Source organism: Zootoca vivipara, chromosome 5 (assembly GCF_963506605.1).
Source record: "Zootoca vivipara chromosome 5, rZooViv1.1, whole genome shotgun sequence".
NCBI classification, from domain to species: Eukaryota; Metazoa; Chordata; class Lepidosauria; order Squamata; family Lacertidae; genus Zootoca; species Zootoca vivipara.
Genome location: NC_083280.1, coordinates 66,621,315 through 66,644,132, shown reverse-complemented (window position 1 = coordinate 66,644,132; position 22,818 = coordinate 66,621,315). Strand labels below are relative to the sequence as shown.

The following is a 22,818-nucleotide window of genomic DNA, read 5'->3' as shown; positions in this document are numbered from 1 at the left end:
AGCAGATGGTGCCTGCTGCAGTGTGTGTAAAGCATCTAAAAACATTGTTTATAGGAGCCCCCCCCCCCCCCGCTTAGAGCTGTTGTTTCATTCAAGGGCAAATCAATTAAAACTCATAATTCATTAACTACTTTTTTAACTTAAAAATCCTTATTAATGACACTTTTTCTTATTGTTCATTGTTTTTTATAGAGTCAACAAGGTGCATGGTACTGTAGACCCATATAAGTGGTTAGGTCCCTACACCGAGAAGCTTACAGTTAAACGTAAATTAAAGTGAATGAAGATGCAGGATGTTTTAAATCTGTCATCATCCCTGGCAAAGGAGAAAACGAGCCGTGCCCATTCTGAGCAGATAAGTTTATTGTAGTGCTATAAAGAAGGATAGGTTTGATCAAGAAGATCAAACCTATCCATTCTGAAGGAAATCAGCCCTGAGCGCTCACTGGAAGGACAGATCGTGAAGCTGAGGCTTTAATACTTTGGCCACCTCATGAGAAGAGAAGACTCCCTGGAAAAGACCCTGATGTTGGGAAAGATTGAGGGCACTAGGAGAAGGGGACACAGAGGACGAGATGGTTGGACAGTGTTCTTGAAGCTACGAACATGAGTTTGACCAAACTGCGGGAGGCATTGGAAGACAGGAGTGCCTGGCGTGCTATGGTCCATGGGGTTACGAAGAGTCGGACACGACTAAACGACTAAACAACAACAACAATAAAGAAGGAATTTTTTACATTTTATATTGTAGTTGGAAGGTAATTGTGCTTCCCAGATCCCAAGACTTGGAACAGTGGCCACTCCAGTGACCTCTCCTGTTCACCTTCATTGCTCTGGGAGCCTACCCTCAGGTTAACATTTCTGCACAAGAAACAATGCAAAAGGGTCTCAGAGATTTGAGGGCCAGTTTAAGAGAGTCGAGAAATATGGGTGCAGCAGTAAATGTGGCAAGAGGAGATTCCAGCTGGACACCAGGAAGAACTTTCTGACAGTGGGAGAGGTAGCAGACTCTCCTTCCTCAAAGGTTTTTAAACAGAGGTTGGATGGCCATCTGTCATGGATGTTTTTGTTGAAATTCCTATGTTGCCCGGGGTCCCTTCCAACTCTATTAACAATTACAAACTCTGAAAACCTCATCAGCACTAAAACCAAGTCACCAACTCAAACCGGCCCACCCCTACCAGACAAAACTTTGCCCCCAACTTTTGCCCCGAGTTCTAAATTTACACACACACACACACACACACACACACACGTGTCCAGCACATGCCTGGTACCTCTCCTTTCTCACTAACATCCTTCCCCTTCCTCCAAGGTATGATCATTCAAACTAGGCAGGAGAGTAACAGATGATGATGAAAGGAAAGGAGTCGGGGTGGGGTGAGAGAGGGAGAAGGAGAGACGCCGTTTAATGGGATATTCAATATCCTGCAACATGCATTTTGAGCTCTGCACTTCCAGCGGCTTAAAAGCTCATAATGCGCTCTGTACTTCCTCTCGCTAATGTCCACAGGGGGTTTAATGCTGGGGCCGATCGATGGGGCTCCTCTTGTGTCACGATCTCTCTCTCTCTCTCTTTCTTTACTTTTTCTTTCGCAAAAACCAGCAACAAAAGCCAGACTGGGAAGGGACGGGCTAGAGGAGGCGGGATTATTTTGGAGCGCTGGGGCAGCGGGGGGGAGGAAGGGGTGAAGGAAAAGGGAGGGGTTTGGGCTTCTCTCCGCCAGGACCTCCTCTCCAGATTTCTTCCTCTCCCCTCCCCTTTTATTTCCTAAACGTCTCTAGATTGCCCACTCTACACCTCCTCCTCCTCCCCCACCCCCGTTATGAGAACTGCCAATTCTAAGGGCAAAGGGAGGAAAGGGCAAGCGGCTTCGACCGTCGTGACTGCGCATGCCCAGCCATCCAGGCATGCTCAGCAAAAATAGAAGGGCAGCTCAACTGCCAAATGATGGGGAGCAAAAGAGGCTCTTCATCTCGGTAGACGATGAGCTTGCAAAGAAGAGAAGCAGGGGAGGGGAGGGGGCACGGGGGTGGGCGAGGACTCTTCCAAAATATCCCCAAGAACTTCTGGAGGAACTTTGCCACGCTTTGAGAGCGCACTATTCAGATGCCCGAGAGGGTTTGCTGTCAGCCCGGGTTTATTTTTTTATTTTTATTTTATTGGACTCTTCTGCAGCGCTCCAAGGCAGCACGTGATGGGCAGGGCATGAAGGCTTCACCGTTTTCTTCACCCTTGAGAAACTTGTCCCCCTAACCTTGGGAAGCGGGGCTGGGGGGGGGGAGAGAAGCGGCAGCCCCGCCAAGGAGAAAAGGCAGCAGAGAGCGAGGAGGGGGTTTGCACACACCCCAACTCCGCCCCTCACACGGCTGTAGCCATCCAGCTTTAAGGAGACTTTGGGGCTGGAAGAGACAAGGGTGTCAGATTTGACACACGTATCTGCACGCGCTCACGCGCGCACGTATCCCCCCCTCCCCAAACAAACACAAACACACACACACCCTCTCCGTTTTCGTCGTCCACCGTCCCTACCTTTCGGATTTGGTGAATTTCCGAAACGCCTGCCGGAGATCGTGGAAGGAGCGATAGGTCTGGGGCTCGGCGGAGATGCCTTGTGCCCGGGTGGTGCGGGGTCCGATGTGGGTGGTGGGCGCGGGCAGCACGGACTGACACTTGTGCAGCTTCCTCCTCAGCTCCTGGATCTCCTCGTCCTTCTCGGACAAGCGCTTCTCCAGCTCTTTAATCCGCTCATCCTTCAGCAGCAAGAGCTTGGCAAAGTCCCCTTCCAGCTCGCTCATGTTTCGAAAGCCCTAGCTCCGCTGCAACTTTTTTTTTTCTTTTTGGTATCCCGTAAGGAAGCGAGCGGGGGAGCGAAGGAGCAGCAAACGCAGCAGCAGCAGCAGCGACCCAGGCGAGCGCGGAGTGAATGGAGCCTCTAAGTAAGAGAGGGAGAGAGAGGAAAGGGGAAAGAGAGGGAGTGAAGAAGAAGGGGGGGGGAGTCAGTCCAAAGCAGTGGGGAGAGATCTGCTGTCACTAATGGGTGGTGGTGAGCGGCTTTCTTCGATCCACTTACTGCTGAATGGGCTGTAAATGGAGGCAGCAGGATGAGAGAGGGCTGAGATCACTGGATGTTGAGTGCTAATCGGGAAGCGTCCCTCGGGACCGGGTGATTATCTTTCATTGAGAAAGCAATTAGAGCTACCCTCCTGCTGCCGCCGCCGCCGCCGCCCTTCATACCTACCGGATTCACTCGGGGAGGAGGAAGAGGAGGAGAAGGAGGAGGAGGAGGAGGATGGAAAGAAGAGGCATGCGAATAGCCATCAGTAGCCCCACCAAACTCCTAAATTCTCTCACCAGGACAAGGGCTCTCCCTTCCTCCAACTCTCTCTCTCTCTCTCTCTCTCTCTCTCTCTCTCTCTCTCTCTCTCTCACACACACACACACACACCACATCTTCTGTGTTAAGTGGTACAGACAACAGAGGGAGGAAGAAAGTTGATGGAGAGAGAGAGATGCGGTCCTTAAAATAGCAACCATTATTACTATGCAGCCTGAAGGGTGACACAGCTCCCTGTAACCAAAGCTTAGGGTGCGGGGTTGTAAAATTAGATGTCCTTCATAAATTATTGATCCCTCCCCTCCCCTCAAAATAACCTCCACAAATTGGTTCCTTCATAATGGTACTTAGCATTTGGCCAGGCGTATGTCAAGGGCTCCAAGCACTCCTGGTGCGTTTTTCTCCTCAAAAATCCTAACAACAGCCTTGTAAAGTGGGTCAGTATTACTAACCGGCTTGTTATAATTGGGAACCGAAGGCACTGATGGCTTGCTTAATAGGACACACAGGGTAAATGTGAGAAGGGCTCCAAAAGCTGCGGCCAAGAGCCTCCCAAAAGCTAAGGAGCAGATCATGAAGCAAATTGGTGTCCGCACATGTTTGTCCCCAGTGTTGCTATTCAAAGATATACTTTTCTCTGAACATGGAAGTTCAGCTATTACAGCTGATGTGTGTGGGGGGAGGCATAGACCTATAGTACAGACCTAACAAACTCATCACCACATCCTGAGGCAACTAATTCCACAAGTTAACTCTGCATAGTTTGAAAAAGTAGGCACCTTCTTTTTCTGAACCTGTTCCCAATTAAATTGTTTAGATGACCCCGAGTTTTAATATTAAAAGAGGAGCAGGGAAATCTCTCATTTTATTCATATTTTATAAACTTCTGTCACGTCTCCCCTTCCCTTCTAAATTAAACAATTCCAAAAGTGTAGCCTTTTCCTGTATGGATAACATTTCTTATCAACTGGCATGTTTTTGTTCCATATCTTTTCCAGTACAGTAGTGCAGTATTCTTTTTTCTTTTTAATGATGGTGTGATCAGAACAGTACAAGAAAATTCCAAATGTGGCTGGGGCACAGATTTGCATAAGGGCATTGTGACAATGGCAGTTTTCTTTTTGCCGCCTTTTCTATAATTCCTGACATAGAATTTGCCTTTTTCTCTGCTGGTATGCACTGAGTTGACATTTTCAGTGACCTATTCACTAGTACTAATCTTTCCTGGGTAGTCACAGACTACCAGCAATCAGACCCCATCAGTGTGTGTGTATAGATTTTTGGTTTTGTTGTGGGTTTTCTTTTTCACCCCAATGTGTATGACTATGCACTTATATTAAATCTCATTTGCCACTTTGCTGTACGGAGAAATCCTTCCAATATTTATTCACAGGCTACCTTGGGTTTCATAATCAAATAAATCTGGCAACTTCGCTGCTCACTCCTGATGCCATTTGTGAATAACACAGCTGACTTGTTATGAAACTTGGGCATGAAAACTTGCCAGTCTATTGATGACCTCTGCTTCCTACCCTTTTGACCACATAAGGGTCACTTGATGTGAGATTTGAACTGAGAACATGTGAGCTCATGGCCTGCTATTATACCATAGTACTCTAATCATCTTTTTATTCCTTCCTTACTGGGGCCTCTCAGAATTCCAGGGCAGAGTTCTCTTGCTCCCATTTCGAGTACCTCAAGTGCTGCTTTGGTGATTGCCTATGCATTTAGAGCATATAATCTTCACCATAACATATATGTGAAGATACTGCTCTCATATTGTGCAGTGTAACCCTTCCATAATAACAAAACAAAACAAAAAGCCCCACTGATTTCAGTGGCTAGTACCTTCAGGTAAATGTGGATAGGTTGGTGCTGAAAGGCATTGTTCTCAAGTACTGTACACCTACTGGCTTCAATGGGGCTTTCCTCAAGAAGGTCTGGTGTGATGGCCTGGGACTCGGGTTCAGACTCGGAGCCAGAGGAATCGCAGCCTGCACTGGATCCTTTGCCTGGGACGTCGGCATAGCTGCCAAGTTATCCCTTTTTTAAAGGGATTTTCCTTTATGCTGAATAGGCTTCCTCACGAGAAAAGGGAAAACTTGGCAGCTATGGACGTCGGCTGAACTGAGGTTGGCACCTGATCCTGAGGAGCCTCAGTCTACTCAGCCTCCCCTGCAACCAGTGTCAGCTGAGCCGAATCTGGGGCCTGAGCCTGCCTTGGTTCCAGCTGCAGGAGAGACCTCATCACCCACTGCTGGCCCACTGCTGGCTAGAGCTGAGGCGGCTCCTGGGTCCAGTAACCCTTTGGTTGTAGGACTATAACTCCCATTACCTCTGGCCACCAGCCATACTACTTGGGACTAACGAAAGTTGTAGGCACATGAAGAAGGAACTCAGATGATGATCTCAGGGTCTGGGTAGGTTCATAAGGGGAGAGAAGGTCCTTGAGGTATTGTGTTTACAGTTCAACAAAATCTGGGAACTAAAGATTGGGGAGGTTTAAGTTGTCCTCTTTGCTAATCTCCATGGCTGAAGAATTGTGTGGTCCCCATGAGCAGCTTGGCTGGGTTCCGATGTTGAACAGAGCAAGGGAAAGCTTTGCTTTTCTAGTTGCATTTTCCATGCTTATCACAGAGCTCTGGTTGAGGTGGGGCTAGACTAGAGCATGCACTGCCCTACTAGGACTTCCAATTCACTACCAACAAACACAAGGCAACATACAATTACCTTGTATATAATTTGTGTATACAATTTGTAACATTTTCATTAAAGTTCAGTAGTATGTAGATATTGAACAACCTACCAAAGAAGACAGTGATGCCATACACAAATGACCAAGGCATTAATTAGTCCTCCAGCATCACTTTCTGACACTCAATGAAGAGGCAGAACCATAGCACAGTACCTCCTAGGGCAGGAGTTGTGAGGGACTTGTGGCCCTCCAGGTGTTGTTAGACTACAACTCTTGTAAGCCCCAGCCAGCATGGCTGATGGTCAGAGCTGGTGGAAGTTGGAGCCCAACAACACTTAGAGGGCCATGGGTTCCCCAACCCTGTCCTGGGTGCATTCCCTTCAGACTGTCGGGAAGTGTACAATGGTCAACAGTATCAAACATTCCTAAAAGGTCCAGCAGAACCAAATGATGTAAATTCTTGGTTAAGAAAAAAAGGGGGGATCCAAAAAATATCATTTTGGTGCCACCCAAAATAATAGTGCTCTAAATTCTATCCAGCTTACCCAATAAGCTCTGCCTATCCCAAACTCTTCCTGGTGGATGTTTTAAAATCATTATCACCACCTTTATTATACTTAAATGATCCTAAAAGAGATCCTAATTATACTGAAAGAAATGGCAGAGTGCTTAAAGGGGCAACTTCAGGAAACTTTAAAGAACTTTTAATAAACTTTAGTTTATTTAAGGAAAGTCCTGTGGATGTATCAGTAAAGGCCTCTGAGCTTAAAAATAACGGTCCCTATCAGCATACATGTTTCCGCTGCTAACAACTCATGGACACTAAAATATACAGAGACTGTAGAGCTTTGAGAGAGTTACAGAAATCTCCGATGCAGCCTTACCTGGAAATGCGGCAACCCCACCTAATGAGAAACGATGGCTACCATCCTGCATCTATGGTTGTGAGCCATCACTGTAATTGAATGCCTACTGTCCTTACTGGGACGCGGGTGGAGCTGTGGGTTGAACCACAGACCTAGGGCTTGCCGATCAGAAGGTCGGCAGTTCGAATCCCCGCAATTCCATTGCTCGGTCCCAGCTCCTGCCAACCTAGCAGTTCGAAAGCACGTCAAAGTGCAAGTAGATAAATAGGTACCACTCCGGCGGGAAGGTAAATGGCGTTTCTGTGTGCTGCTCTGGTTTCACCAGAAGCGGTTTTGTAATGCTGGCCACATGACCCAGAAGCTGTACGCTGGCTCCCTTGGCCAGTAAAGCGAGATGAGCACTGCAACCCCAGAGTCGGTCATGACTGGACCTAATGGTCAGAGGTCCCTTTACCTTTATTGTCCTTACTACCTACAAGTAAGATAATGTAACACATGAAGGGTAAGACCTAGGCTGCAGAAGATAAAGGTAAAGGACCCCTGGATGGTTAAGAATTCAGCTATGGGATGCGGCGCTCACCTCACTTTTCAGGCCATTTGTCTGCAGACAGCTTTCCCGGGCCATGTGGCTAGCATGACTAAACTGCTTCTGGTGCAACGAGACACCGTGATGAGTGCCACAGCACAAGGAAACACTGTTTACCTTCCTGTGCAGCAGTACCTATTTATCTACTTGTGCTGGTATGCTTTTGAACTGCTAGGTTGGCAGGAGCTGGGACAAGGCAATGGTAGCTCACCCTGTTGTGTGGATTCAAACTGCTGACCTTATGATCAGCAAGCTCAAGAGGTTCAATGGATAAGACCACAGTCCCACCTGCGTCCCTAGGCTGTAATGCTATACACACTTACCTGGGAGTAAGCTTCATTTAACTCAGTGGGGCTTCCTTCTGAATAGTAGAACTTTGCATGCAGGGTAGTATCACATGTGTGTTCATCATTCATGGATTCAACCCTGAGCACATGAATAGCTTCCACTGAAAGATATTGTGATTGAGGTGATGCTACAGCAGCCTGGTGACTTTCAACTGTTTTAGACTACAACTCCCATCATGCTGACTGGGCTTATTGGAGTTGTAGTCTGAAGCATCTGGAGGGCACTGGCTTGGGAGAAAGCTGTGCTTGATTATTAGAGAGCTCTTTCTAATAATCCTTTTGGGTTTCTGATAGCTACGTCACAAATGGAAATAATCACTTTTTGTTTGCAGCCTCCTAACCCTGAATTGTGTGTGAACGTATCTTTGGTAAAGATGTTGTAAACTGAACTTTGGAAACATACAACTGTGACTTTTTCTTCATTGCTATATAATAAACAACAATACAGCTAGGATATGACCATTCTGATTTTTGTGTGTGAAGATTTCCCCATTATCTTACTTTCTCTTTATCAACACATCCACAGCATCAAATAAACAATGCCCACAGGCATTCAGTTGTTATATGTGAGTTTTCCTTGTAAATTCACTAGGGTTTAAAATCCCTGTCCATGATGCCACTGCCGCCTTGTGAGAAGTAGCCTTATGGTGCTATTTGCAAAGTAGTCTTGAATGTTTCCACATTAAAAAAGAAAATTAAATACCACTCTCTCTATTGTTCCAAAAAGGAGAGAGACAGCTCTAAATAGCACCAGCATGATATATCAAAGACATAATTTGCAAGCCTTGCTTGATCTTTTAAAAAACCCAGTAACCTGAAAATGTCACTTCTTGAAGAAACTATCATGATGTAATTAAGTGGAAAGTTAGATAGTTTTAAAATGAAACCAATTAGGTTTCACCAGCAAATTATAAAGGTATATTAGAACACCTTGTATCCCAATTTACAGCCACCATGGTGCTTCAGTCTTATTCCATGCAGTTGTAATTATACTGTTTCCTATCAGTCACGTACATAATCTATTTTTCATAAGCCCCACAGTTTCAGCACATTGCCACTCTCCCACATTTAGCACCCCTAGAGAACCACTCCTGCCAATGTTACTGGAATTATTTGGGGAGCCAATTCACTGGCAGCTTACAAGTGGTTTTGGCTTCTGCTTTGGGGAAGAGTTTCAAAAATACAGCCCTTTTCAGTCATTGGTGACCTTGAAGCTGACTGCCCAGATACAATGGAAGCAAGTTGGATGCGGCAATGGAACTTGTGCAAACTGGATTGGACCCAGATGCTCAAATGGTTGCTATCAGGTGTGTCAGACCCTGCACCAACTCACCCAATCTTCTTCCTCCTAAATCTGTTCTAGGTTCTCTCCAACCCTCTGGAACAGATTTGGGGAGGGTGTGGGGTGTATGTGGGGAGAGGGGAAGGGGAGGGGAGTTCCATTGCCAAGCAGATATCCTTGTATGGATGGAACACATTACTTGAATAGTGTCCTGTCTGTTACATCTTCTTAGTGCAAATTTCCCCTCCTCAAATGTAATCTTCCTCTTACAAAATAAAAAAATCCTTCCAGTAGCACCTTAGAGACCAACTAAGTTTGTCATAGGTAGGAGCTTTCGTGTGCATGCACACTTCTTCAGATACACTGAAACAGAAGTCACCAGACCCTTATGTATAGTCAGAGGGTGGGGAGGGGTATTACTCAGAAGAGTGGTGGGAATGGGTGATTGGCTGATAGGAGTGGTAAACCTGTTGATGACTGTTAACGACTGTTAGTGACTGCAATTGGTCTTGCAGGAAAAAGCAAGGGGTAAGAAAGTTTTATCATGTATAATGAGATAAGAATCCTATGTCTTTATTCAGACCAGGTCTCTCCATGGTTTTAAGCTTGGTAATGAGTTGCAATTCAGCAACTTCTCTTTCCAGTCTGTTTCTGAATTTTTTCTGTAATAAAACAGCTACTTTGAGATCTTGTATAGAATGCCCTTCCTCTTACAAGCAATTGCCAATCCGGTGGGGTTAAAGCACCAGACTTTCTCTTGGAAGAGCTAGATTCAAATCCACACTTGGTCATGAAGCTTCTTTGATGATCTTGGGTCAATTGCTTTCTCTCAACAAAGGGTGGGAGAGAAATTTGATTCAGGTCACATTTAAAGCCAAATTTTCCAAAACAGCAGGAGAACTGAAACATAGCTTTAAAAAATTCACACTTATCTGAATTTTGTATCTGAATTTTGGGATGCAGCTCTTCATCCAAACAACATTTCAAAAGATGCATGTATTAGGGAGGAATGGGCATAAAGGTGAATATGCCAGTAAAAATAACATACAAAATGTAAATTGCTTGCAAAAAATGGGTACATTATTCAATAGTATATGAATAATTATTCACCTAATTTTATTAGGTGAAATTCACTTCGAAATGCTGAAGGATTTCATTAGAATTCTTTTTTTAAAGCAAATTGCTGCAGAAACCAGGAAGGCTGAATTTAAGATTATAAAAGTGTAACCAAAACTTACAAATCTTTCCATCAGTACTCTCAACCTAACTGACTTTGCAGGATTTGTGGGAAGGATTAAAAGGATAGATGATAGATAGATAGATAGATAGATAGATAGATAGATAGATAGATAGATAGATAGAGTAGATGATAGATAGATGGGTGGATGGATAGAGGAAATGGTGCCAGGCAGAAAACAGAGTTTAACTGAAAACAGATATTCTACAGCTACTCCTGTCAAATGTTTCAAATGGTGCTTTACACAGATACGTGGCTGTTGGTAGAAACTGGCACTTCAAGCTCAATGAGAATGGATGAGAGGGAAGGCTCTTTAGGGAGTGTCCTTAACCAAAAGGGAAAATGGAATTCCATCCAGTCAGTGCTTCTGCAAATGCATACCATACTTGAACAATTCTCATGCGTCGTAGGGAAGGGAGTTAGCTATGGGGGGGGGGGGAGTGGAGGGGAGCCATGCTGAAACACAACACTTTTGTGCAAAGCTAAGGCCAAGGTTGTCTGCTCTGTCAGACATGACTTTTTATGGAATATTTTGATGGAATACTTGGGTCATTAACAAAAATGAAAAATGGTTCTAAAACAGAAATTACATTACATAAACTTTGATAGTAGGTAGAAGGATGTTACCAATAGCTCTATGGCCTTATTCACACATTACACAAAGGCATGGCATTGCTGGGAGCAGGGCTGTGCTTTCTAGTGCCACCCCTGACAAGCAACCATCTGATGCGCTTATTTGTCTGTAGAGAAATCCATATGCAGGTGGTCTTGCTCATCTGTAAAGGCTTCAAGCAGTCGGGACCCCCAGCTGTGCAGAAGAAAGGCACAACTCTTTTGAGGAAGGTGGTGCAGTTTCAGAGGTAGGGCTAAAAACATGGCCCCTCTCCAAAGTAAACATGGCCATGCCTTACATTTGAGTAATGTGTGAAAAGGGCTTATGTTTCACAACACTAATGTGGGGAGAATTGAAACAGGGATGCCCAATACTCCCCTGAAATTCCCTCTGGGAAGTTTTGAATCCCGCCCACCACCCTTGCCAGGCTCCACAATGCAGTGGAGAACTGGCACGCAGTGTGTGGAGTTTAAGCCATTTGTATCCCTTGCTTGATTTTATTCTGCAAGCGTTTTCCCTGCCCTTAAACTCTTAAGAAAATGTGCATTTGGCAACACACATGCTCTGACACTACATGTAGTTCCATCCTTTTGCAGGAAGAAAGAGGGGGGGGGGCGGTCTGAGTAACTTGAGAAGGGCTGCTCTCCAGCAATTGCCAAAAACATAGCAGAGAAGAAGGAGGGAGGAGGCTTATTTAAAGAAAGTTCAAGTTGCTATTTTAGGAATCCTTATTTATTTATTTTTTATTTAAAAAAAAATCTTCTCATGGGAAAAAAAAGGAATCAATTCTAAAATGATGAGATGGAAGCCTTTCTTGCTATTTTAGATTAGCTTACCTAACGACAGAAAATAGTTTCTTCATAAGCTGCATCACTCTGGCCCGGTCAGACTTAAATATATTTAAACTGATTTCTGAAAATACAAAATCATTAGACACAAATCAGGGGAAATGAAGTGTTACTCAAGTCCCGTTGATTTCATCTGAAGAATTAAGCTCCCTCCTGTTTATGGAAGCATGGAGTGGGGAAGTTTCCCAAGTGAAAGCAGCCCTAAAAGGGAAATAAATGTTACATTGCATGTTACTTGTAAGTAACAGAAGGCTTGGTTAGGTCTTTTTGCTTTTAAAAAAACTAACTAAAAAAAAGAAAAAGGAAAACAGCGCCCTCTCGTGTCTGAAAGCACCTTGTGAGAGCACTGAAGGAAGTGGAAAGAAATATGACCATGGTTCCCAGAATACAAAACTAGAATGATACTTGGTGAAAGGCATTTGACGTTGTAGCAGTCTAAACTGGTTCCCTGGCTGGGCTGTTTTTAGCTTTCTAAGCCTGCCTGCTGTTTTAAAGGATATTTGAAGAGCAAGCAATGATTTTGAGTGATGCACTGCATGGGGGGGGGGTGACTGTATTACTATTATTTATTATTAATTCATTAATATGACCCATTGCCAGTTGGAGTTACAGACTACTACAGAGTTATAGTCCCCTGCCCCAAGAAGCTTACAATCTAATTTTCAGTGCAGGTGAAGACCAAAAATGGAGGGGAGAGAAAATAATGTGGAAGAACAACTGTGCCTTTTCTTCACTGATTCTTAAGTTTGCGTGGGGTTTTATGCCAAATTAGGAAAGATTGGTTTTGAGAAGTTATTTGACAGTAAAGAGAGGTGATATCACAAAGGTCAGGGATGGGGAGCCTGATGGGACCCCCAACTCTCATCAGCCCCAGCCAGTATGGCCAGTGGTAATGATCTTGATAACTGCAGATGGAATCAAGCTATAATCCTAATGCGTTAATGAAATCCTGTTTGTTTGCAGTTACGTTTAACGTCCTGGCCAAGCCTGTGTCCTGGCCCACAAGTCAATGTGTTGCAGCTTGAATGTGTTGCGATCAGGGTGTACAAAAGGTCTTTGTGACTGATGTACTTGGACTAAAAGTCAACAGCCTTTGGACTTGGTTATTACAGTACATAAATGAAATGAGGATAAAGGGCTTTCATGTGGTGGTAGAGAGGTGTGCCCACCACTCCCCGATACCACAAAGATGTCAGTTATGAACTTGCCAGTGCCCAGCTGTACACAGGGGCAAACAAAGGCTAACCAACATCCGGGATGGGGCAAACCGCCGGCTGCACACGCGTTGCGCCGCTACGTACGGCACATGCATGGCGCCGCTATATACGATGCAAGTGTTGCTACGTGGCGCGCATGTGCGGCTTTGCCATGTACAGTGCATGCCCGCGACACCACAAATGTGTTGTACAAAGCGGTTTGCCACCAGCGCCGCCCGAGCACTGATAGGATCCTCTACATGCAGCTGCGGTAGTGCAATGGCTGTTCGCGCCGCTGTGCCCAGGGGTGGCAGGTCGAGCACTCTGCAGGATGCCTTCTTGACACCCCTCCAGACATGGCACCCGGGGCAAACCACCACCACCCCCTGCAACGCCACTGGCTGTGCAGAGATATGTGCATGGTTCTTTCCATGCTGGCTGGAAGGGAGTGCAGGGATATCTCTTTCTCTGCTCTCCCAGGAACCATGGGAACTTATTGGATTTTTTTTTATTTTGGGGGAGAACATGCAACCTCTTTTATTTAGCATGGAATGCTCTTTTGATTCTGTGATTCTGTATTCTTTGCATTTTGTTGTAGCTTTATAAACATCTCTAAGTAACTTATATCACAATGATGGTATCATTTAAAAAAAAAAGATGGCCCTGGCCAGGTCATAGCTCTCCTGACAGATGATTTGGTCTGGAGCCACAGTGTGGAAATCAGGGATGAGATTGTCCACCAGATGAGTGATAGGAACTGGAGTTGAACAACATCTGATGAACCACAGGCTCCCCATCCCTGTCATAGGCAGTCTGCCATTTCCCTGACCTAAAACAACTTTCGGGGTGTCCTGGTTTTTACATTTTGAAATATGCAACCCTAGGATATTGCAGAAGAGAGAGAGAGAAAGGGCCAAGAACTCCTCTGCAGCACAGCTGCTCCTAGGTCAAAATGAAACCAGATTGCTGATTTAACCTACCCTTGTCTATCTTGGCTCTTCCTTCCAGGCAAGCAAGTTTAGGACTACAGCTGTATATTGTTTTAAGATTTAGGTAGAAATGCTGGGATTTTTTAATGGGATTTAAGTTCTTTCCCCCCCTGTGCTGTACACAAATAGGTTTTGAACACCTTGCAGGAAATTTTTGCAGAAGTTTCTCAATGCTGAAATTTAACACCTCCTGCCGTTAGCATAAATGATTTGCCATTTGCCAACACATCTTGCTGGCATTGGCCTAATAAGCTGCCAGACACATTTCCTGGTTAAAAAATAAATAAATTGATACCACAGTATGCCTGCTATTTCCTCCACTGCCCCCTACTTCAAAGCAGGTTTCTGGTAGTTTATAATTCAGTCAGTGGTTTTAATTTTTAAAAAAATGAGGAAAAAATTAAATATTCTGGGGGTGAATCTACTCAGGCCTGAGGCCTTGTTACTTTTCAGGATCAGTCATTGTTATCTCACATGCCAACTTGTGTCATATTTAAATGGTGTGGCTGGTACGGAAGGAATTTGCCAGCTACTGAATTCATTTCTGCCTCTCCTGAAAAATCAGCATACATTTGGCCTAGTTTTGTAGAAACACTAGAAGACCAGTTGTTATTTTAGGACCTACATGGCATAATATTTCATTCCTAATTGCCCCTCAGGCAGTGATCTTGTATATTCTAAGTAGTACATGAATACCATGACAATTTTACTTTTTGTACTTGGCATTTTATGTTCAGTTCTAATCTTAATAGGTCAAGTTAACCGTGTAGAGATTGAGCACATTATTTTTTAAAAATTTGAAGGGTATTAAATTATATTTATTAAAGCTGAAAGCAGATTTAAAAAGGGCCAGTTATTTAAAACCACCTGATGGACAAAGTCAGAAAAGGTCATGCTCTTAAGCCTGGAATAGTCCTGTGTTTGTGGTATCGGGGAGATTGTTTGCTGGAATATTCCCAGAGGCCTTCATGTGGGGAACTTCCATTCCTTTGCTCTGAGGTGCCTTTTAATGGAAGAAATGAATAAATGCCTGAGCTAAAGTGAACCACAGTATTATTGCGAGCTACAGTTTGAGAATACCATTCCTCTCTCTTAACCCGTCAAACATTACTCAGACTCACCCTTGCACAACTTCTGCCACACCAAGCCCAACCCAGGCCATCAGTCACGTATGATGGGGCCTTCAAGACATACTGTTTATTGTGCATTCATCACAGGTTACAGACGCTTCAGGTTACAGACTCCGCTAACCCAGAAATAGTACCTTGGGTTAAGAACTTTGCTTCAAGATGAGAACCGAAATCGTGCAGTGGCGGTGCAGTGGCAGTGTGAGACCCCATTAGCTAAAGTGGTACCTCAGGTTAAGAACAGTTTCAGGTTAAGAACGGACCTCTGGATCGAATTAAGTTCTTAACCCGAGGTAGGTAAAGGTAAAGGGACCCCTGGCCATTAGGTCCAGTCGTGACCAACTCTGGGGTTGTGGCGCTCATCTCACTTTATTGGCCAAGTACAGCTTCCAGTCATGTGGCCAGCATGATTAAGCCGCTTCTGGCGAACCAGAGCAGCACACGGAAACGCCGCTTACCTTCCCGCCAGAGCAGTATCTATTTACCTACTTGCACTTTGACGTGCTTTCTAACTGCTAGGTTGGCAGGAGCAGGGACCAAGCAACGGGAGCTCACCCCGTCGCGGGGATTCAAACCGCCGACCTTCTGATCAGCAAGCTCTAGGCTCTGTGGTTTAGACCACAGCGCCACCCGAGGTACCACTGTAAAAAATAAACAAACTTTCAAGTGGTTTAACAAAGGATAGTGGGAACATAGACAACAGAATGGGCAGAGTTTTATTGTGGGTGAAATAAAGCAGGGACATTGGGAAAGCATCACAGAACACCTAATAATGCAGGATAACATGGGGTTAGCTGCAGACACCTGTAATGAAACCTGGATGGGCCCAAAGTTATGGCTTTGTTCTCTCCCCACCACCACCACCAAAGAATGCAAAAACAGGAATTGTCATGCATCTAGCAGACTACAGTGAGGTGTCCCAGTTCCAACGAGGCCCTGCTATACACCCCTCCAATGTTCTCTCTCAAATGGCAGCAATTGAAACTATTCCCAAGGAATGGAAGGTTTGAAAAAGAGTTGCACTGTAATTGTGCATGTATGAAGAATTAATTTTCCGGTTCAAGTACACCACAGATACACGTGCAACATGTTCACGCAGAATTAGGTGCCACTGAGTTTAATCAAGCTTACTTCCAAATAAGCAGGCAAAGATTTTCCACTGTATGGCACCACACATTGATGCAAAGTCAGTGCAAATATATTCCATTGTATTGATTTCTCTATGGAATCCACTCCACAGGCCAACTCCCTTATGAGTAATCAGCAAGTGCAAGAGACACCCAAACCCACAATGCTTTAAAGCACCCTCATTCCCCCAGCTTTCATCTGATCCTTCCTCTCCTGACCTCTCTGGGTTTACCTGCTTTTGGGGCATACGCAATGAGATCCTGTCCATCCTTAGTGCATCACAGTAGTGTGCTGTTCCAACCTTCCTGGCAGCCCAGCATGAACACTGAGAACATCACGTCCCTTTTGTTGGCTGTGCAATGCACAAAAGACTCAAGGGGCAGCCTATCTCCCTTTGTACTGGATCCTTTGAAGTTTGATGCACTGTAAGAGAGACTTGCTCTATATCTGATCTTCCTAAGAGTCCAGTGTGCTGCACAGCTAAAAAAAAGGCAACATAGCAGAACCAGAGAGTCCTTCACAGATTTATGAAGCAGCCTCTGACCTGGCCCTGATTTCCTCCTTAATCACAAAAATTAGCCACAGGTTTTTTCAAAGAATCTAACCCCAAGTTATGCTTGGGGCTGGGCTGGGGGTCATTCTGTGGCTTTTTTATCATTAACTTCATAGGGTTACACAGCCAAGATTGCCAGAACATTGTCTCAACTCCTTATGGCATTACAGTATTACTACTACTCCCCACCCCTGTAGAAAAGAAACTGCAGATAGTAGATATCAAAGACTTGCCAGCTATTGAACCAGGAAGAGCGGGTGCCTTCATTCCTCACTGAGAACTCCCTCTGACAAAAGGAGATCACTTTACAAGACAGAATCACGCAGACATTACTCACACTGTGGCTGCAGTTATCCATTTAGGTATCATTCCAGTAAATCTTTTGTGTGGCTTCTGCAGAATATTCACGGTACCACTGGGTTGTATTCAGGTGGGGGGAAAGCCTCAACAGACTTACTGTTGCACTGAAAATTTGGTTATCTGCTAGTCTCAACCCTCAGTATGCACATAGCTTCCAAACTTTCCCTTCTGAAATTCCGAACTTTCCTTTCTGAATCATACGCTCTACCATGTAAGGCATGGTGTCCTCCAGATGTTGTAGACTACAGCTCCCATCACTCCTGCCCAGTGGTCAAACCCTTCCAGGGCAGCATAACAACAACAGAGAAGTTCTTTCCCCATGATGTTAACGATATATGTTCTGACAGTGTGACAACAAGAACCTGCTGGATCTGGCCATCTAGTCCAGCACCCTGTTCTCACTGTGACTGCCCAGATGCCCTCAATCAGTATCTGAGCACAAGAGCAGTCTCTCCTCCTGCAATTTCCAGCAACTGGTATTCAGAAGCTTACAGCCTATGGCAGTGGAGCCAGAGCTTAGCCATCAAGGCTAGTAGTAATTGATATAGCCTTATCTTCTGTACATTTGTCTAATCCACCTTTAAAGCTATCCAAGGTGGTGGCCATCACTGCCTCCTGTGGGAGTGAGTTCCATAGTCTATGTGCTATGTGAAGAAGTACTTTCCATTACCTGCTTTGTTTCATCTGATATATTTTCCCATGCCTGCAACACCCTCAAACTCTCATTCACTGAAGCCATGATCTGTGCATACTCTACAGATGTCTGAAATCCATACACCTCAGTTTAACTGTGGCTTACATTTTCCAATCTGAAGCTAGTTTGATAGAAAACATGCCAAATACCAGTATTACTCAAGAAACTACAGGACACCTATGCAAAAAAATAAATTACTGTCTTCTCATCTTCAAACACAAGTTTGGGGAGTGCACTGAAGCCATAGTAAATGATAATGTGTTCACAGCCCAACTAAGCTGAAATCTGAAACTAACCCAGTGGCATTTATATAACAGAAAGGGACAAAGCTATGATCTGAAAGCCTTTTCCCCTGTAGTACCATTTAAATCAGACCACTAATTCTGTTGAGAGTCCATTGAGTGATGCACATAGATGTAGGCTTGAACCAGCCCTTGCATAAAAGTGGGGCGATTCATACTGTTCCTTTCTGAAGTGTGTGATGAGAGGGCACTCTCCATCTGACTATATGAGGACTCCTTCAAAATTCTATACTTCTAGCTCTTACATGGAAATACAATACCAAAACACCATACAGTACAAAAATAGATCCCTCACAACATTGGACAATAGAGGTCTTTCACAATGCGAGTCTGTGTGTTTTAAGAGCTGTTCTGGATGATTTACAGCTGTTTGGGAGGGGGATGTTTGGGGATGACTTAGCCCACATCCTTCTCATTACAGAAAGCAAAAAATAAAAATAAAAATTGGGGTGTGTGAGAAAGAGTATGGATAGGCTTTAGTTATAAACTTTGCAATTAAAATTTATATATATATATCCCAAGAACCACAAGGTATGGTCGATGTTAGTATTTGCAATTTTCTTTTTATTTTGAAACTTTGACAAATTGCTTTTGTTTTTCTTTCTGTTCATGTATATAAATATATATAATTTTTTAAAAAATGGTGGTGCATGGGTGGGCAGCAGAATTCCTGGGCAGCAAGATTCGGCCATAAGCAGGTGGGGATTGGGGAATTCGGTGGGAGGGCAGTTTATGGGAGTTGCATCCAATCCATGGGTTTCCTCCATGTGGTTTAAGAGACACTCTGTAATTACCCAGTGTTAGAAACCATGCAGAGTCACCAGGAAACTGTTAAGTGCACCTGCCAGTTAGTTATTATTTTACATTCTGTTTTTCAAAATGATTATGACATTCACAGAAGTGAAGAATAGCATAAAATTCAGAACGTGCTAATTTGCATTTTTTTAGACCTGGCTTACAACTCTGTATGAGGCTTGCAGAACCCTATCTCATTTATTCTATTTCTGTTGTTGCCTGGAAAGCTTAGCTGTGTTGGGAGAAGGCTTCTAATCACCTTGGATGTACTCTGCCTCATTGTTATACATTCAAAGCCATTAAGACTTTCTCTCCATGCACAACTAGTATAGCCTTTTTCCTAGATAAGTCTACTCATTTTGCCATAGTTCTCAACGATACTAATCACAAAAGGGACTGCTTTCAAAGCAGCTTCCTGAGGGTGAACGTTAAAGCAGTGCTGTGAAGCCAAAAGGGACTTTAGTTAACATACTTGCTTTCTTACCTATATATCCCACTTTTCTTCCACAGTACGGCCTAAAGTTATGAACATGTGGGTTCTAAGCAGTTGCCCAGGTACTGCCCAGAACCAGACATCTTCACAAACAGGTGTCCTGATCAAAGGAAGGATTCCACTGAACACAGCTGAAATTTCCCTGCAGACCTTGATGTCACTGAGATAGCTCAGCTGGTAGAGCATAACACTTAATCTCGGGGTCGTGGGTCCGAGCCCCACATTGGGGAAAAGATTCCTAAATTGCAGAGAGTTGGACTAGTTGACCCTTGTGGTCCCTTCCAACTCTACAATTCTATGGGTCTAGGAAGAAGAGGGAGTGGCGTACACTAAGACATTGGGGTGGAGCCAGCACATGCACACCTATGCCCTCTTCCCAGTTTGAGTCATTGCACAGTCTTTTGAACACCTGAAGAGTGCTATTGTTTGTTGGATATCAAGTGATAAACACTGTAGCATTTGATAGGACAGTTCAGAACTTCTGAATTTATTGATCTATAACATATACTGCTATTCTTATTGATTTCACTAGCTCTTAGAATTATTTTATATGATTGTATTATTATTATTGTTGTTGTTGTTATTAATTTTATCATTTTTTTCCTAGCTGAAACTATTACAAAAGATAAAATACACAAAACAGAATACAAACAAAATAAAGTGCATTGCACAGTTAAAATTATTATTAAAACCAGACATCCTGTCAGATAAGAGATTGGTCCCCTGCCTGAATAATTTAACTTATCATCGCCACAAACTTTTTCTGCTTAAGATTGCCACTCTGAAGGCAAAACAGGACACTTTTTCCAAGATGTATGGGGAACCTGTCGCCTAATAAAAAGTTAATCAAATACTCAACTGATCTCCCAAGTGGGAGATTTGAATCTTTGAACAAAGCTGGTCTAAAGTCCTTGTAGATCCAAGAACTGTTCAACGAACCTATTCCCCATGGGAACTACGGTTTGTTAAGGGTGCTAGGAATGGCAACTCTGTAAAGAGTAAACTACATTCCCCAGAATTCTGTGGGAGAGGTTATGGGCTTTAAATGCACTTAAAATGTATAGTGATGGCTTCTTCTTTGGCGGTAGTGTATATGTAAGCCCTAATTAAAGTGTTATTGGGCTGAATATGTGAAAGCTATTCATTACTGATGACCAACATGACTGATAATAACATTCACTTCATTTTTGGACCCCTGGAACATAGACTATGGAATGACTGTAGATGGTTTCCCTACTCAGTATACTGAACCCAAACATATTGCAAACTATAAGGCCGCCTTGTGAGTTTAGGTCAGAGAGGTGAGAATTAAACTGGGGCACTTCCTCTTTGGACCTCAGCCTTTGAGCCATTAAGCTTCTCCAGCTCTGAGACAGTTTTTGCATTTAAAAGACCTCTGCATGGGCTCTGCTAATCACTATATTCAAATGACAGATGCAGCAGATCTGTTGTGTGATTTCCCAGTTCAGTGAGAGCACCTGGATTTTTAAAAAAGGAAAGGAATTTGCTACAGTTTAAAACAATGTGGGGAAACGTCGAATCTCTCATCAATATATCCTAATAAGGCAGTGAGCTGCATAACTGTTACTACACATGGAGGCACAAACACACATGTCTCCCCAAACAGATTATTAGTACTGTCAGCTTTGGTGGTTCTGATTACTTGTTGGGGCAGGAGGAGATTAAATCAGTGCTCAGTTTTGTTCTCTGAAACCTCAAGCTGACCCAATGCAAATGAATAATGTATAAAAGAGGGAGCATATTCATGTGGTGGATGCAGCATTCTTCCTTCTGTGGGTGCAAAGCAAGAAGATCAGAACCCAGAGAAGTGAACCCATACACAAAACAGCACAGATTGCCTTTGCTGAATCAGGCTGCATGTCTTCAACAGCATATATAGTATGTTAAAATAGGCAATGTGGTTTTAATAATGAGCCTGCCCAACTCCGTATAAACAAGGTTTGAGAAACAGTATGCTGCTTGGCTCTTGGAAATGTTGGTGAGTGCCTAGCAACAGATCTGTTGTATTGGAATAAAAGGGGGGGAAATATTATCGAAGGGGAAATAAAACTGAAATGTTAATATAACTTTGACTAACAATCTTTTCAGTGTTTTTGTTTTGTTTGTAGAAAATGATTTTCACAAACAAGGATAAAGCAATCTGCCAAAAGCAAGTATTCACGGCGACTCCTTTCACTCTGCATTTATTACAATTGGTCAAATTATACCTCCACTCTTAGACCAGACAGCCAGGGGCACCTGTGTAAGCCTTGGTGAAGCTTTGACATTCGCTCGTGGATTGATGTTAGCAATGCAAGGCATTCTTATAGAAATTATGATATGTTTGTTTCTTTAAATTGCTTTTTTTTAAAAAAAAGACTGCATTTAATGAAGTAATCTACTGTAATCCACTTTATTGGGAAAGGGTGAATTTCTAAGCTTTAAGATAAAGAGAACTGCAATCCAATGCATGTCTGCTCAGACATAAGTCACACTGAGTTCAATGGATCACCAGGTAAGCGGCCTACATTATTTATGTAATTATTTGTTGAGCCCTGGATATTTGTTTATTTACAAAATTGTGTGTGTGTGTGTGTGTGTATATATATATATATAGCATTCCTCTCATCAGGGTGGAACACAGTGATTTTGAAAACTTTTAAAGGCTATGCAGAACAATCATTGAAATGGCTGGCTAGTCAATAAAGTTTTAAATAGCTGCATAGAGACATTTGAAAATCAAAAGTGAGGCCGCCTGCCCAATCTTTCCTGGAAGAGCATTCCACAGCCCGGGACTGGCGACGCTCAACTTCTGGCTGAGGCCAGTCATGCCTCTGTAACGGGGGGGGGGGGAGGGGAGGCAACTAGCAGCATTCCTCCAGGTGATCTCAGTGGTCAGGTTTCAATTTAAGGGCTCAGGTATCCTCTTAAAGCATCCTGGATCCAGGTTGTTCAGGGCTCTGAATCTCAACACTGGTCCAGTAGCATATGAGCAGATGTTTGAGTAGAGGAGTCTCATATTGTTGGTTGTCTGCTTCCATTGGCTGAGCACTCTACATGTAGATGCTAAGGGGTGGGGCAGGAGTGGCTGTCAGCGAGGGGTGCTGCTATGGACCTGGCATCCTAGCAGTGCTGCTGCCTTCTGGGATGGTGTAAGAGGTAAGGGCAGTCCAGGTGCACCAGTGGAGCCAGTCTGCCTTGCCTCAATCATCCTAATTGCCCTGAAACTCACACATCTCGTTCAATGCCCAATACTGCTTCTGGAAAGCCACATCTATAACCTTTGGCTGCTCCTGGGCTGGGGCTATATTGTCCAAAGAGGGCTTTTAAACACACACTCAGAAGCATATAATGTTGCCAAAAAAAGAA

General features: G+C 43.9%; 1 protein-coding gene across 1 annotated transcript in view; it reads right to left on the bottom strand.

Annotated features, from left to right (window-relative positions):
* Positions 1–2,986, bottom strand: part of PRKG1 (protein kinase cGMP-dependent 1) — a 583,016-nt gene extending 580,030 nt beyond the window's left edge. The window contains exon 1 of the mRNA XM_035137531.2: positions 2,534–2,986. Coding sequence (XP_034993422.2) covers positions 2,534–2,799 — 266 coding nt within the window. The 5' untranslated portion in view covers positions 2,800–2,986. The remainder of the gene's footprint in view (positions 1–2,533) is intronic.
* Between the last annotated feature and the right edge of the window lie 19,832 nt (positions 2,987–22,818).